Source organism: Rhipicephalus microplus, chromosome 3, assembly GCF_043290135.1.
Source record: "Rhipicephalus microplus isolate Deutch F79 chromosome 3, USDA_Rmic, whole genome shotgun sequence".
Classification (NCBI taxonomy): Eukaryota; Metazoa; Arthropoda; class Arachnida; order Ixodida; family Ixodidae; genus Rhipicephalus; species Rhipicephalus microplus.
Window position 1 is genome coordinate 20,596,197 of NC_134702.1, and position 17,383 is coordinate 20,613,579.

Here is a 17,383-nt window from a genome sequence, read left to right on the forward strand (position 1 = left end):
ATAGTGAAATGGAGCAAAGAATGATCACTTAATTGAGGCAAACAAAGTGGAGACATGAACAGGTCAGGCACGTTGGTTAACACGAGATCTAAAACACTCGAAGTAGTAGGTGTAATGCGGGTTGGTTGGGTGACAATTTGCGTAAAGTTGAAATCAGAACAAAAGCTCAAAAAATTATAACTGTCAGTAGAGAACGGACTTAACTGAGGTACATCACTGGACCAAAATATGTTTGGGTAGTTAAAGTCTCCGGCTAAAAGGACTGGTACATTAGGAAAACGTTCCATAACTAAGTTAACCACATCATGAAGGCTATTAACAAAGCTCGGATCGCAGGACGGTGGACGGTAGCAGATACCCAAGATAATCTTTTTATAACATGTGCAAATTTCAACAAATATGATCTCTAAATTGGTTACAACAGGCACCAAAGACGAAGAAATATGATCCGCTACAGCAACGAGTACACCACCACCGCATCTATCACCTCTATCACGACGATACACATTGAAACGCTTTGTAGAATCAAACAATTCACTGCTGTTAATTTTAGAAGTAAGCCACGTTTCAGTTAGCAATACAACGTCAGCGTCACATGAGTCGACCGCCGCATTTAGTTCATCGCGTTTCGATAAGACACTCCTGATGTTCGTGAAAAGAAAAGAAAGCGAATTATTTGGGCACCGCCCCCCACCCCTCGCGTGTCGCTACTGCGGCGAGTTTGCAGCTGATAACGGTGCTCTGGATACTGAGGGTTCGCCTGAAAGCTGCCGATTAACGAAATCCCCAGAGGCGCCGCCAAGTTCGTACACACTGTCGTCAGAAAAATTGTAACTGTAACGTTTATCACCTATGTGCAACCTATTGTACCGAAGCTTGAAAGAAACGTCCCGTTGTTTGGCAAATTCTACAAGCTTCTTTCGCGCCTGCCGTGTTTGAAGGGAATAATCCTCACTTACAGTGATGCCATTCTGTTTGAATTTTCCGCTGAGCGATAGTAATTCCTGCTTTAACTTAAAAGATGCAAACTTAGCAATAACTGGTCTATTTTGGTTGGGCCTGTACGTTCCTAGCCTGTGTACTCGCTCAAGAGCTTCGCTCGGCACTGGTGACTTAAAAACGGTACTGATCTCTTTAACCAGTTTTTCTTCAGTTTGGTTCCATTTCTCCTGCGGACAGTCTGTCAAACCGTAAAACAAGAGGTTACTGCGTCTCATTCTATCCTCAAGCTGAGAATGTTCATCGTGTAACCTAGCGTTTTCTCTGCTCAGATGGTCGGTTAGCTGCCTTAGCTGCAAAAGTTCATGCCCGACCTCGGCGTTGTCACACGCTTTTGCTTCGACAGCGGCGAGCCTACGGTCGATGTCGTTAACTTTGCGCTCGATTGCTTCCTGGTTGTTTTTAATTTCATTCACGCTAGATATTAACTTCACTTGGTCCTGTTCCATTTTTTCGGTTCGAGAGTTCACGCTCTGCAGAAGAGCAAACATGTCACTAAATTTTGGCTCATGAGCCCTGTTCGATACGTCAGTCTCAGGAACTTTTTTATTGGGCCCTGGGTTTTCTTCAACGTCGCCAGATAGCAAAACAAGCATAGATATAACATCTACACATTCGCTTAACAGAGACAACAAGACTCCCGGGCGTGGGAACAGCATCAAGCACACATTGTTGGACTTCTTTGCATATAAAGGAGTATTGTTACTAACCTGTGTGAACAAGCGAGCAAAGTTACGGTGCCGCATTTCTGCGCTGTTCCCACGCCCACTGGAGAGGCCAGGTTCGTGCCATCCGTTTTTATCCTGGGCTTGCGATGACGTCACGACCGATAAAGTGGCCGCCTGGCTCGGGAAGACGTTGCAGGGGTGTTCCCGGCCAAATCCTGGACTGGCCGAAAACTGGTCGCTATCAGGCAGAAGCACTGTCCGTGGCTCATGCCCAGCAGTCGGTGGTAGCCACGAGCAGAAGTGAAGAAGTGAAGCAACCTGTGTGAACAAGCGAGCAAAGTTACGGTGCCGCATTTCTGCGCTGTTCCCACGCCCACTGGAGAGGCCAGGTTCGTGCCATCCGTTTTTATCCTGGGCTTGCGATGACGTCACGACCGATAAAGTGGCCGCCTGGCTCGGGAAGACGTTGCAGGGGTGTTCCCGGCCAAATCCTGGACTGGCCGAAAACTGGTCGCTATCAGGCAGAAGCACTGTCCGTGGCTCATGCCCAGCAGTCGGTGGTAGCCACGAGCAGAAGTGAAGAAGTGAAGCAACCTGTGTGAACAAGCGAGCAAAGTTACGGCGCCGCATTTCTGCGCTGTTCCCACGCCCACTCATCACGGAGTCCATCATCATGGAATTCCTGGCTAATTCTACTTGTTGTAGACAAAAGTCGGTTCATAATGCTTGCAATTTCACGCTGTTTCGCTTCGTGCCCGTAAAGCGAAACGTTTCGCGCGCTCTCTTCCGAACAAACGCTCGGCATTTACAGTTAAAGTGATGCGTTTTCGGGTCGGCCTCTGAAAGAAGGGTGCAGGTGAAGCAGCGCTGGCGAACGAGATACGACGAGCGTTTTAAAAATCGACCGCCAACCGATTGTATTTCTCTTTTCATTTTATCGTGCCAAGTCACCGATTGCACTGCGATGCTGAAGTAAAAGCAAGGAATTGCGAGTGATACGATCAAAAGCGCTCGGCACGCCCAGGATGGCCACCATTATCACCATACGAAAAGTAGAGCAGAAACGGAGATAACGCACAGTAGGGGGAATCGCGCAGTGCTGCCGAACCGGATGCGCACGCCTGTCAATGGTGATGATTGGACGGCCAACACTATACTGTTTCTAATGCTTGAAACACGCGCTACGCTGTCCGCGTTTCATTTGACGCCGATAGCACGTTTCGATCTGCTAGCCATTCTCAGCGTTACATTCCAAGTTATTGCTATCACATTGATTGCTTCGCCCTTGCGGCGAAACTGTGACATTTTTTTTTCCGAATAACTGATTCTCTCTCGGGCTCTATACAGTGGTGGGCCGTTACTGATAGGACAATACGTATCCGTTTCTGACACGTATATCCCCCTCCCCCCTTTCCCTCGCGCGAAGGCGATTTCTGGCCAGGCCCCTACAACGAGTGTGTGCACGTTTGTAATTGTGAAATATATTAATATCCGAAATTTTAGGTTCGATAACCACGATATGATTGTGAGAGGCTGCAGTGGAACGCTAAGGAAATTTCGAGCATAGGCTCCTCTGACACTCCACCACCGCACCTTTCCCTCTTGGGATGAATAAAGTTTTTCTCCCCCTCCTCCTCGAGCATCAGGTGTTCTTTAGCGTGAACTGACATCGTACAGTGCACGGGCCTGTATACCATTTTGCTTCCATCAAATTGTGACTGCCGCGGCCAGGTTCAAAACCCCGACTTTTGGTCAGCAGCCCTTTCTAGTCGCTTCTTTCTAGTCTCGTTCAGGAAAAAAGAAAACGTTATTGTCCTTTTCAAGGGCACCACAAGGTCGCGCTCGCGCACACTCAAGCTGGCACGCCACATTGTTTCCTCATCGTCATGCAGGTCGCGGCTGGTCCGAGGAGAGGAAGGCGTGCATCCAAAACGAATCCCAAGGACGACGCATATACGCCGTTAAGAAAGCACAACGCAACCTCTTCAAAAAGCATACGCAGTATGCACTTCCCGTTGCGTGGTGCTTGGCTCGTAGAACATGTTTTTCAACATAAACATTTAAACAAGCACAGACAACTTCGGCGTGTTTCGTTACTCTCATTTAGGTGCGCGCGCGCGTGTGTTGATAGTATGCTGATTTCGTTGTGCGGTGCACATTCGTGTCGTTTAATCTCGCATCGATCGAAACATTCGAGTGCGGGACACTATATGGACCAGATTAGTTCTACTCTCAAGCCCACGCTTAAAGGAAGTGTTCATAATCGTAACCTCGGCAATCATAGTTAGCGCAGCCAGTGCTGCGGGTTGCGGACATGCATGGATACTCCATGACTGACGGCGATTCAACGCTGCCGGCCAGCGTGCAGTAAGGACAGGCCAGACATTATCGTAGCCATCCATTCCATTAGAACAGCGGCCTCCCACGAAAGATATGCCTGCCCCCTGCAAACCATGAACATTTTGGTCTATAGACCCACATGATGGATTCACGAAGGAAAGCCTGGCCACCTCTCGTAAGAACGTCCTTGCTCGAACCAATGCGGCAACCATTCGTGCCCGAACAATGTCGTCCGTTGCGGCACTGCCGGCGAAGGTCGAAGGAAACGGCGTGCTCCCGCGCGATTTATCATCGAGGGATCTTTATAGTTGCTTTTTTTTGCCTTTAGCCTCTAATATGCGGAAGACCAAGGCGGAAAGCGATGCACAATGACGTAACTTTTCCCATCTGCCCGCTGGAGAAAGGCGACAGAGCCAGCGTAGACTGCGGTGCGGGAAGTCGGGCCGGACTAGGCGTGCATTAATTGATAGTGAGGTATACACTAGAAAAATGTGCCATTGCTCTGGTAACGATTCCGCAGTTTCCTAGTGCGAGGTTCGTGACAGCATTACAGCCACGGCTATAGGTCTGTGCATAGCGCACGAGCGACCGGCCTTGCTCTGCATGACACCTTGCGGCCGTTGCTGGTTGTGACGTCACGTACACAGGAGCATGCGCGGCCTTACAGACATGCAGGCATGCTCTGCACTGGTTACAACGGTAGAAGGTGTGCTTGTTTAGCCGAAGATCGGCGCTCCCTCAGGTCGCTTATAAGACGAAGCGCGCTTCGACTGATAAAACGCGCCTGCATCAACGACGCACGCTCAGTCGTGGCTGTTCTGATGCATGTGGTTATATGAAGATATGATAATGCAACAGCCACGTAAAAAAAAAATCTAGACAACCACAAAATGAAACCGGGCACAAAGAGTGCGTCGTTTAATGCAGGCGTGTGTTATCAGTCGAAACGCGCTTCGTCTTATGAAAAGATATGACGAATGCGCCCTGAGTGCATGAGCGTGGGTCTTCGTGTGTTTACACAAGCACACCTTCCAACGTTGCCACCCGGGTAGAGCAGGCCTGCGTGTTTGCAAGGCCGCGCATGCTCCTGTGCACCCGACGTCGTCTGGCTTGTTTGCGCTTCCTCTCCTGAAAACTCGGCGCTGCCACTTTCCTGTCAATCAAGCACGCTATGTAACGTTGATGAAGCGCGTGTCATTCGTGACCTCAAAGTGCCGGGCGCACGGCATCCTTTTTACTCGATCTTTTCTCGGGCGTGTGCGGCCCGAAGGGAAGGAGGCGAGGTACGCCTTGGACTATTATAGGGTGCCTAGATGCGCGCGCCTGCCACGAGGCACTCTACCTTGGACAATTTGGTGGTGGTGGTGGTAGTGGTTAGAAGATGAGAAAAGGCACCTAATTTCTGCAACCTGGTCGGGAGCACGGCGCAGTGCCTGCGGAGAAGGGAAAAGGGAGAAAAGTGGAAAGAAGAGAAAAGCTTAAGTGAGCAGTGGCACGGTCGTCATCAACGAGCAGCAGTCCAGAAGCAAGGGTAGGGGTGGCAAGGGGCCCATCCTCAGCGGTAGAGGACGATTTCAAGAGCAGCGGGAGTCAGGGGCCAGCACAATGCCCCCCCCCCCTCCCCCAATATTTTTTTACAATGGCATAGAGAGCAGGATATGACCATTTTAATGGGGTACCCTCCTTGAAATAATGAAAATCCCCCCCCCCCCAAAAAAAAATTCTGGGTATACGGCACTGGTGGGAGTGGTAACGGGAGTGGCACAAATCCGTAGTGGGTTTTATGCACTTTTTGTGGGTAAATCCCACTGCAATCTACGACGGTCCCTGGACATGAAAGCCCGAGCAATGACAGCTTCGCAGCGGGAATTTCGCTCATTCAGGTGACTTAATAAACGTGGCGTGCGAAGCCACTTGAGTAACTATGACAAGAAAATGTTAAAAAAAACTAAAAGAAGCAAATGAAAGTCACCGTAGGCGCCACTTTCATCACAGTTTTTTAACATCATTTCCGAAAAGCTTTCATAAAATAGACGCAACAGCGGTTACTTGTGTACTTGGGAGGCACGATCGCTTAATTGTGGGGTGATTCGTGCATGTCCTATTTAATCATACAGATAGACCAATGTATACATACGTGTGTGCGAATTATGTGACAGCGTATGTCACATAGTTCACAAAGATGTCACAGGGATTGCCAGACTTTCACGCATGGGATATCCCATGCAGAGTAGCCACCGCACGCATAATGTGCGTTCACTGTACACGTTTCGTAAACAACCAGAATGAGCAATTTCACCCTTTTAGAGAGAGAGAGAGAAAGAGAGAGCTTGAAGAAAGCAAGAGACGCAACTTCGGCAGCCCTAATTGGGGGCGCGGCTCAGCGCCATGCGCTTCCTGGCGAAATTATTTTGACTTGAAGGACTACCATCACTTCTAAAGAATTCACAGAAACACTTTCGAGGGCTTCTGCGATTAGTGTTCCCGTTGAAAGCTGCCAACCGAAAGTTAAGAGGAGAGCTCGCCAGCGTTATCCCGGTAATCCTTCCTATAGCACGGAAGTACCCTCATCGCCCCAATTCAAAGGATGCGAATGCGGCTTATTGATGGATGTGAATACTATTTTTAGCTTGGACTATCATATATAAATGTGTATAGCAGCTAACTCTGGGTGACAACCTGAGCAGACACGCAGGCTTGCCAAGACAGTATGACACCAGTTGGATCGTATAGATGTATATATAGCAATTTGGTCGAAGGGTTCTTCTTGCAGACCAGGATTTTCGCGAGCTATACACCACCACCGCCATACAGGACAGCTTTCAGCTCTCCCATAGTGGAGCACAAAGTACTCTAAATCGTTAATTACTTTTTTCTAAACACAGAAATGGGTTTGTGAGTCCCACGGGACGGCTTCATGCTCTCCCATGGATAGTAGACTACCTAGTAGGTAGTTTACTATCCATGGGAGAGCAAAAAGTGGTTGCCGATTTCGGGTACTATAGTACCCGTAATCGGCAACCACTTTTTCCCATGGATAGTAAAGTACCTAGTACCCGAAATCGTCAACCACTTTTTTCCCCTGGATAGTAAAGTGCCTATAGTACCCGAAATCGTCAACCACTTTTTCCCGTGGATAGTAAAGTACCTAGTACCCGAAATCGTCAACCACTTTTTTTAAACATTTACCAAGTACCCTAAATCATTAACCCCTTTTTCTAAACACATTTGCTGGGAAAAACAAATTTCCCGTAGTGAAATCACTAAGAGAAGTGGCGCTCAAAAGCATTCATACGGTTGTACTCAAAAAAAGGAGTCAGCCACATGCTCCAACCAACGGCAGAGTTTCTAATAACATCCCCAAGTTTCTCGCAACGTTCCCCCATAGTGGCTTGTCACCCGTGCCACACAGAGAGAGAAAATGGCATTTATATCCTAACGCTTTCAGATTGAATGTCATTCACGCGGTGCCACCTGGATGAACAAAATGGCGTTCGCCCAAACGCCATTCGTCACGTATAATGCCGTCGCCAGAATTCATTCGACGGAGAAATGCGTACACTCGACGGCACAGCTAATAAAGTAATTGTATAAAAACTACATTTGATTCGACTGGAAGGAAACTTTTCGCGTATTTTATTTTCACTAATAACTTAAACAAGTGCTTAAAAACTTATCTTCAGCTGGTAGACGCTGTAAAATAAATGCGACAGGCGCCAGTTTCTTTTTACGCTGCGGATCTGACTAGCTTTGGCTCAAGTTGCTACATGCTCGGTTGCAACGCCGTGAAACCAAGTAACTAACGAAATCTAACGGCAGCGTGATATGCTTATTCATACATTTATTTATTATCAGATGTGTATGAAGCTTGTAAACGCTTGTTTATTTTTTTTTATCGCTACGTGCACCCAATGCTCACGAGGAAGGTGCTGCGATCGACATCGAGTCAAATGTCATTCGCTTTGGTCGTGTAGCAGCGCCGCCGAAAGAAAAAAAAACGTCATTCGGGAACTGAATGCCTTCGCTACCGAATGTCATTTTCTATGCCTGTACGGCACGGGTAGCGGCAGCTATGTTAACGGTCATGTTGTTACGACTTTTCGTACCTTATCATATCACTCGAACTACTCGAAGACCCTATGGTCTTCGAGTAGTTCTATATCCCGCACTAAATCCTGCAGTAATGTCATTACTCTGTCAGTCTTAACGTATAGTTGTAAATCTTGTGCTTCACATAGCTCCAAAACCGTGAAACCTGTGGAAGTGCGTAGCGCGGGCAAACCCAGCGATCACAGTGGCAATCACGCGCTTGCCGACGCAGTGGCGCCCTCTCGCGCAGCACTGGAATCAGCCGAATGCTTCAGGAGATTTTTTTTCGAAATTTTAGGTAAACTATCACAATTATTTATTGGTTACTTCCGAGCACTGGGTATGGGGTACACAATTTTAGACTCCGCGACTTTATTTCGCGCTGGCCTCCAGCATTGTTGGCCTCGTTTCAGGCTCATATTTATAGTGTACTAGAAAAAAATATCTCTATTGTCACGACGTCAAAACAGACGTCTTGCCGCAGAGATTGAGACACCAAAAACAGGTCGATCTTTTTAATTAAAACGCGCCAGCGAGTTCTTCTTTTTCGTCCATTTCGTAGTCTTTCGTGGCGCATGCACAACTGCCATCGTCTTTCTTGAGCAAGCACGTGACAATATTAGATACACCCGTACTGACCCCTGCGGGACCATGCAATGCAAGGCAGCGGACGGGAGACTATAGCCGAACGTAAAAGTAACGAATAACGTGGTACCTCACGTTATTAGCGTGAGAACGTTACCATTTACAGTTACCGAAAGGTAAAGAAAACGTAGCTGGAACGTTAGTGATTTATCGAAAAAAAATAGCGTGTTAACGCTGACGCCTTTACACGAGACGCGCTACCGCCAACACTGGAAAGCTTTAGCGCCAGGACGTGAGTGCACGCACTCAGTCCAAGCGAGTGGCCTAATGGTTCTATAATACTCAAACACATAGGTTCAGAAAAAAAAAATTGGACCACGTATCTGCACGTTTCACTGCAAATGTCGTCAAAAAGCGACAGTCTTGCGTGTGGAGAGAGTGAACAAAACATTTATTTGATGTCCTGCGCGAGAAAATAGGTGAATTGTATTTTGGAAGCGCTGCGTTAGAGAGTCTCCAGCCGTGCAGCGAAGGCAAACGAGCGCCTCGAGGCACGTTAGACACGAACGCCATCTGGCAGTTATCTTCGAAAACGAAGAAAGGCGTGCGCGCCCACTGAGAAAGATGCGCGCCTGTCTCGGAGGCAATAAGGCGTATAGAATGCAAAGCGACGGGCAGGTGCCACGACCGTGTCGTCTTAGCAAAGCTTTGAAAACACTTGCCTTTTTGAGCATCGCCTTGCATTGTCAGCATAGCGTGCTAAACGCTACGGTCCTTCGAATCAGTTATGTGTGCATTCTCTAGTATAAAGACACACATAAAAATATTGACGTGTTGTTACACAAACACATACAAATATTGCCGTGCCTCAGATATCCGCAATAATTGATTAGTATTGACAATCGCACAAGTATGAACGCTAAAACTTTAGCAGTATTGATGGGCTCTGCGGGTAGGGTTAGCCGTTGAGGGTACGTATTGCTGTGTCGCTTTAGATATCGGCACGGCGGGGAAACAGACAAATGTACAGACAGAGAGACAGACAGACAGACAGACAGACAGACAGACCAAAATTTTTGCGTCGAACATAAGAAAGACTATAGTATTTAAAGATAAAAAAAAGAACTTCATGACGAGTTGCAGACACGTAGATGATTAAAGAGGCATGCAAGGAGCTATGAGTCATAGAAAGCTTTCCTCCAGATGGCGTTGAAGAAGTTCACGCTGGTAAGAGGGGAGGATAGCGTAGCACGCCATCGGGAGAGGGCGCTCTTGTTGGCGAACGTCGACGCCGTCTGGCGGGCGCAAAGCGAACGCGAGCACGCACCCGCGGCGAAGAGCGCGCAACAAATGATCGTGTCCCGCGCAGACAAGGCGCATTCGTGCTTTTCAACAACACCGCAAGGGGGATTGTGGGGGGGGGGGGGGGGGAGTGAACCTCCAAGCACAACGTGGAGAGCATCCGCATGCCCCATCGCGGTATGCGCGCGCTGTAGTTTACGCACAACATACACACACAGTCTCCACCGACGCTGAAGACGCCATGGACTGCTGCATCAGGGGATGAAAAGGCCTTCCATAGTCTCGCTCGCCGCGAGATTTATGGGAGCGCGCAATTTGGAAACTAGGTGGGGGGGGGGGGGCGATTTCTCTGTGCCCGCTCGGCAGAAAAAAACCGCAGACTACGGCTTACGGCGGTGCAGTCACGTGCGTGCGCAGACTGCTTGCGCCTCGTTTGCCCCAGGAGAGATGAGAGCAGCGTGAGGCGGAGCAGCGATTGCCTTCTAGCGACGCCTACCTCCTCCTCCCACCGACCAACCGCACTCATTACGTGCGTCCGCCTCGTGCACCGGCTGAGTCACGTGGCTTTGTTTTGTTGAGAGAACACAAGCAGACACGAAACGCAATCACTTTTCGCCACCGTCGACCAATCGTTCCCGCCTGAAACTTTTTTGCATCCAGTGTACATTTCCGTCGAGTTTGTATACCGTTTATATGTATAGTATGCACACATTATATTTTTAGGGAGAGCAGCGCAAAAAAAACTGCGACGGAGCAAAGGGTTCCTCTGTTTAGCCGCATTGGCTGCACAGAGGTCTATACCTGCAAAAAGCATTTGTGTTACCGCTTGCTCGCGGAGTCTCAAACCCTACGCCGTTGGCGTACTGAGAGGGGTGGGGGTCATAGCCCCTGATTTTTTTTTTTAAATTTCGCATCCGCATAAAAGCACGCATGCACATACGCAACTGAGGAACCCGTATACCCCGAAAAAAACATTTCTGGCTACTCCCCTCATTCGAAGACTCGGCTATAAGTCGACCACGCAGAGCGAAATACAAGACATCAAAATGAGAACACATACGTTACTTGTTGGCAGTGCAGTTATGCCACACAACACAGTCCTCACTGCATAGTATACTCAAGCCTTGCCAGATGTTGGCGCATACTGAGGATCGGGCGCCAGGCCATGCTCAGACTCTCTTATTTGAGTCAAGTGCGAAGCCCAACTCGGCAGGAATGGCTCGCTTGCGTTCGTCTAAAGAACTTGAACGCGTGGACACAATATGCAACAGCCCGTAGGCTGGAATATGTACTCTGGAAGGCAGGAATATATTTCGGTGGAGAGTGTGGGGAAGGGGGGGGGGGCACTTGTTGAAGGCCTTGAAGAACACTTATTTTTAGTATATGTCCTCGATCAAACACCCCCTCTATCCCAATTTCGGGGATCGTGGGTGAGCCAGGCCCATCCCCCTGGCTGCGCTCCTGCAATCACGTGACACACGCCATTGTCAATGTGTTTCCAACTTTGGCGCGCACCATTCTAGTTCGTCACTAGAAGATTAGTGCCCTTAAAAGCGTGGAAACTTGGGCATGTTGGTATGACATAGTAAATATAACTGCATTACGACCCACACAGACAAGCGAATAAACGGCACACGGAGCACTGCGCGTTCACCATTGAGCGGTGGAACTGCGTAATGAACGCAAACACTCGCTGAACAGAATAGGCAGCAAAACGCTACGCGGTGTCTCCCGCTACAAAGCTGCAGGCGCGAAGTTCAGCGAAATAAAATATATAAAGGTGGAACGCCACAAGGAGGAATGCTTCAAACGCCCATTCATTCATCCATCCATCAAGCAACCCAAGGAGACATTAGCTCGGATTAAACCCACAAGGCCCGTCACGGTCAATCCACCGGCGCCCCCTGGTTCTATATATATAGAATGGACCTCTATCGCGGTCTTGTGTGAGACAGGCAGAGTTAGTTATAGCCATACTGACGATGAGGGTGGACTCGAGTTCCGCGCTGTCCGCCGGATCACGGCTTGTACGAGAAGCCCACGTGTACTTCACGTGATCCGATCCACGCAGATTTTCCCAAGAGCGCGTGATATACGACATCGTATGAAAGAGAGTTCTATATATAGCTGCGCGGTTCCGTATACACCTTTCGCGGCGTCTTTTGAAGCGAGGCCTCTCTCTCTCTCTTTCTCTCTCTCTCTCTCTCCGTGTCTATTATAAACACGACTTAGGAATTCCTCCTTCGTAGAGCTCTACAACCACACGATGAAGACGTACCCTTGATATTTCATCTGGTATTCACTATTAGGTGTACTACATATTGCCGCATTCAACCTGCAGAGAAGAGCTCACGCAGCCAGAAAGGAAGACGAAGTTCTTGCCCGGTCCTCTTTACGAGCGCCTTTTCTTTTAATTGCGTCGTGACAATATACATACGCATCGCATTTTTTGGGCAGCTATAGCGCGAAAGGCTTCCATCTGATCAAACATGCCCGCGCCTGACGTGCTTCCGGTGGGGAAGCACACCGTTCTTGGAAAGAGGCACGCTAGCGGTTGTTTAGCTGCAGCGCGTATATACACCCAGGAACGGCGATACGGACTCCCAATATGCGTGGGCCAAAGGGCAACGAACTCCAACCATACACCAGGTCGGAAAAGAAAGCCGAGGAAGGGGAGCGTGAAGAGGCTTCCGCCGCTGAGTTGGAAGATGTCGCAATTCCATTGGAAGAACGCATTGGAAGATGTCACAAAGCGTTGATGTAACAAGGAAGCTTTAGCCCGGTAAAAAAAAATATATATGACGTAATAACCAACACCCGTACTCACGAGAGCGACTTAGCCTGAAAAATTTTCCCGAGATAATATTTCACCCAATCACGGTGCGGACGTTAGCGAAGCTGGATGAACCATGGTATAGAACTATAGAACAACCATGGTATAGAACATGGTATAGAACAAGCTGGATGAACCATGGTATAGAATGATATGGAACAATTTTGTGAATTAGGCCCCAGTGTAACAGGCTTGCGCAGGTTGTTTATTGGGGAAGGAGTTATCACAACATCCCCACTTCAATCTTTCCTCGATCATTTAGTAGAGACCAAAGAAGACGAGCTCCGCAACGAATACAAAAATGCAAATGAAGCGACGGCGTGCTTTTTACAAAGACCTGCCATTGGTTCCCAGCTTTCCGGTTGTAAACGTGGGAAGCAAAAAAAAAAAAAAGTTCTTGGAATGATAAATCACGAGTCATCGGCCGCCATTATGGGAACACACTTGTATCACCGTAACACTGAACATAAAACAATAACAGACCAGTCCGACTGGCCAAAGGTAGGAGCAGACTTGACGCGGGCCCCATTTCCTTGATCACCACTGCTTCTTGTTCGCACGACTATGACTTCAGGCTCGCAGTTCCCGTGCGCCAACACATCAGACACTGTGAAGTCGGTGCAGAGGTGAGCATTTCTGTTCGGATTAAATCAACTCACCCCAAAACTCACCCTCTACAAAACATTGAATCGCCCAAAATTAGAATATGCTGCCTCGGTTTGGGATGCTGTATATGCCAATTTAATACACTCAGTCGAAATGGTTCAAAATAATTCTACCCGCTTTATTCTTTCTAACTATAACCGCACCGCAAGCATATCGGCAATGAAATCTAGCTTGAATCTTTCATCTTTAGCATCCCGCCGTCAGATTCTTCGTTTGTGTCTTTTTCACAAAATACATCACCATCCCCAATTATATAATGAACTTATTTCACTACCAGATTATGTATCACCTCGTCTAGATCATCGTCACAAGGTCGGAGTTCCAATATGCAGAACAAATGGCTGCCACACATCATTCCTACCACGCACGAGCATCGAATGGAATCACCTTCCCGGATCAATACCAACTATCCAAGATCATGAACTGTTTAGAAACGCCATTAGCTAACACTGTATGAGTAGGAGCCGCACCACTGTAATAACTGCATATCCATTGCTGCATTTCTGTATTTTTTTTCTCCATGTGCTAATACCACTCCCCTCTGTAATACCTCCCGGTCCAGAGGGTACCAATAAATGAAATGAAATGAAACAGTGGTACCACACAAGCACGCGTAAGCGTCCAAAGTGTTCGCTCGGTGACACTCGCTGTCGCGACGCCATCCAGAGTGATTGATTGATTTGTGGGGTTTAACGTCCCAAAACCACCATATGATTATGAGAGACGCCGTAGTGGAGGGCTCCGGAGATTTCGACCACCTGGGGTTCTTTAACGTGCACCCAAATCTGAGCACACGGGCCTACAACATTTCCGCCTCCATCGGAAATGCAGCCACCGCAGCCGGGATTTGAGCTCGCGACGTGCGGGTCAGCAGCCGAGTATTTTAGCCACTAGACCACCGCGGCAGGGCCACACTCGCTGTCGCGACACCATGCAGAGTGATGAACAGCGCAGCCGGGGAAGTGCGTTTGAAACGCTTCGCGCTGCCTTCCACTTCGAGGTATCTCCAAAACTTCGACTCTGCAGCGACTCAGTGATAACCGCCGTAACACACTACGCGAACATCGAAATCTATATGCGGGTTGTTTTGCTTGATACGTCCGCAAATTCTCGAAAGGAAAAAAAACAAAGAAAACAAATTGGACGTTTGATCGAAGTCGCCAAGGCCATGGGTCACAGAGAATTAAGCTATATATATATAGCAAGTCCAGACTTGGCTACGTTTTGATAAATGCCGCTTGGTGTTGCCAAGTCTTGCCTTACGTTATTGCCTCTATTGCCTTACTCTATTTTACTCTAAAATTGCCTCTATTTCCTTACGTTATTTCCTAAATCCCATCAAACCAAACAGGTTCTTCCATTAGGTCGCCTCTTCGATCATTTCATATCAGGATATATATATATATATATATATATATATATATATATATATATATATATATATATATATATATATATATATATATATATATATATATATATATATATATATATATATATATATATAAGGGAAAGAAGTGTATACCTAAGGGCTCGTTTTTCCGTGTTTTAACACAATATTAATGAGATCTAAAAGACAGTAATGCCAAGGAATGTACAGGGGAAGTTATTAGAACCAATGGAATGTAAATAAGAAGAAAGACAAGTGAGTAAAAAAATAACCAGCCGTAAGCAGGAAACGAACCTACAACCTTCGAATAACGCGTTCGATGCTCACGGCTGGTTATTTTTTCACCCACTTTTCTTTCTTCTTATTTACATTCCATTGGTTTTAATAACTTCCCCTGTACATTCCTTGGCATTACATTACTGCCTGTTACATCTCATATATATATATATATATATATATATATATATATATATATATATATATATATATATATATATATATATATATATATATATATATATATATATATATATATATACACTAACGAAATGTAAATACTTTGTGGGAGCGTGGGAGGAAATGAAACCCCAAACTATACGCCCTGGCTACGTCGATGGGACCGGCCGATCCGCCTGTTGTGCATCCACCTGTAGTTCCTCATATACAAATACAGCAGGAGACCCACAGAACACGCGGCACCACACACACGAACATGTCTATGCCGCCGGGGCCACGTTTTCGACGCCGTGTCAGTGGTGCATTTGTGGTCGGAAGAAAGCGCGGCGGAATAAGTTAGCCTCGCTCGTCCATCAAAACGCGGCGGCAGGCTGCGGCTTGGTCCCATTCTCTTCGCATTCGTATGACCGCTTAGAGGACGAAAGAGAAAAGAAATGAACAAACGAAGAGTTCGGCCAACTCCGAGGCTGAATGTCCCGCAGACGACGCGGCGTTTTAGAGGACGGAAAAGCAGTCGCTTTTATCACTGGCTTGCCGGTCGCCATTTGTGAGAGCGAATAAGCGGTCGTCGAAGCATGCAACGCGAGACGTAAAAACACCCCCCCCCCCCCCCCCCCCCAGCACACTGTCGTCCCCTTGAGTTTGTCCCGTTCACTTGTATGTCTGTTTTTTGTTTCGCGATCTCCTCCTATGAAAACCAATACACAATAATGCCAAGGTTAGCAAGGGAACGTCATTGGCAGTCTTTTAACTGTACAATCTGGCAAATTCGAAATAAATTGAAGAACATTGTCGACAAAAAAGACAGCTCGACGCCTGCATGTACCGAACCTGCAAACTGGGGATAACGTGTCCGATGCTCTATACCAACCGAACGATGGCGTTCACCTCGATGGATCAGTGGCTAGAGTGCTTGGCTGTTCACCCGAAGGTTTCGGGTTCGATAGTAGCCGCGGCGACCCGACACTGCGGTCTAGTTGATATGAAACTCAACGAAATTGCCGCCCTAACCAGCGCACCCACATTCACAGAAAAAAAAATATCCGATCATTTTGCAGAATAAAAACTACTGGATGTCATTTTCATCATTCCGACTGCTTTGTATACATTGCAGAATCATGTACCCATATTACTCATACCGTGTTTAATAATGCTTATACGCATGTTATTTCCAACTATTGTATAACGAACATATGCAAACCCATTCCTTGTGTAAAGACCATGTTGGGCTTTTAAGGTAATAAAATGAAATGAATACTGACTGGCTGAGCCACTGGTCGCCTGATGAAATCCAGGCAGCGGCGGCAGTATTTTCGGTGGAGGCGAAAATGCCGGAGGCCCGTGCGCCTATAGTATGATTTAGGTGCGCGTTAAGGAACGCCAGATGATCGATATTTCCGGAGCCCTCCACTTAGGCGTCTGTCGTAATCGTACCGCGGTTTCGGGACGGTAAACCTCAGAAATTATCACTAATCCTGGCCGCGGCTGTCCCATTTCGATGAAGGCAAAATGCTAGAGGCCCGTGTAACGTGCGATGTATACATAGTGCACGTTAAACAACACCAAACGGCCGAAATTTCTGGAGCCCTCCATTACGGTGTCTTTCATAATGATATCTTGGGACGTTAAACTCACTTACTATTATTATTATTATTATTATTATTATTATTATTACTCGCCAAACTACGGCAGCCAACGTCCTCTCGTCCACCTCGCTCGGTATTTCCGCGCATTTAAACAAACTCTGAAAATACGAAGAACGAGCGCGCTATTCTCCCCCGGCGTCTCCCCATCCATGCACGTGACGCCACAAGTGTTCGTACACGTGACGTCAGACTGAAATAAGCTCCCGATTGGTCGATGTACGAGAGATACCTGTTGCGAACTGTCTCCCCCGTGTACCGTTTTGCAGTGCAGGCGCGCACGCCCGTTCAGATTCGTCTCGCATGACCGCCGTGAACTGACTTCACTTGTTTTTGTTTTTTTCTGATTTGATTGATATGTGGGGTTTAACGTCCCAATGATTGATATGTGGGGTTTAACGTCCCAAAACCA

The 17,383-nt window shown here is 47.5% G+C and overlaps 1 protein-coding gene across 2 annotated transcripts in view; it reads right to left on the minus strand.

The window, feature by feature from the left end:
* The window catches only part of LOC142803624 (uncharacterized), a 201,287-nt gene that overhangs the window by 181,449 nt on the left and 2,455 nt on the right, over positions 1-17,383 (minus strand). Inside the window, exon 2 of one of the 2 annotated variants that reach the window (XM_075889027.1) lies at positions 1,710-2,261. The exons of the other annotated variant lie outside the window; for it this stretch is intronic. Within the exon in view, the coding sequence (XP_075745142.1) occupies positions 1,710-2,261 (552 nt within the window). The remainder of the gene's footprint in view (positions 1-1,709; positions 2,262-17,383) is intronic. 2 annotated transcript variants of the gene reach the window in all.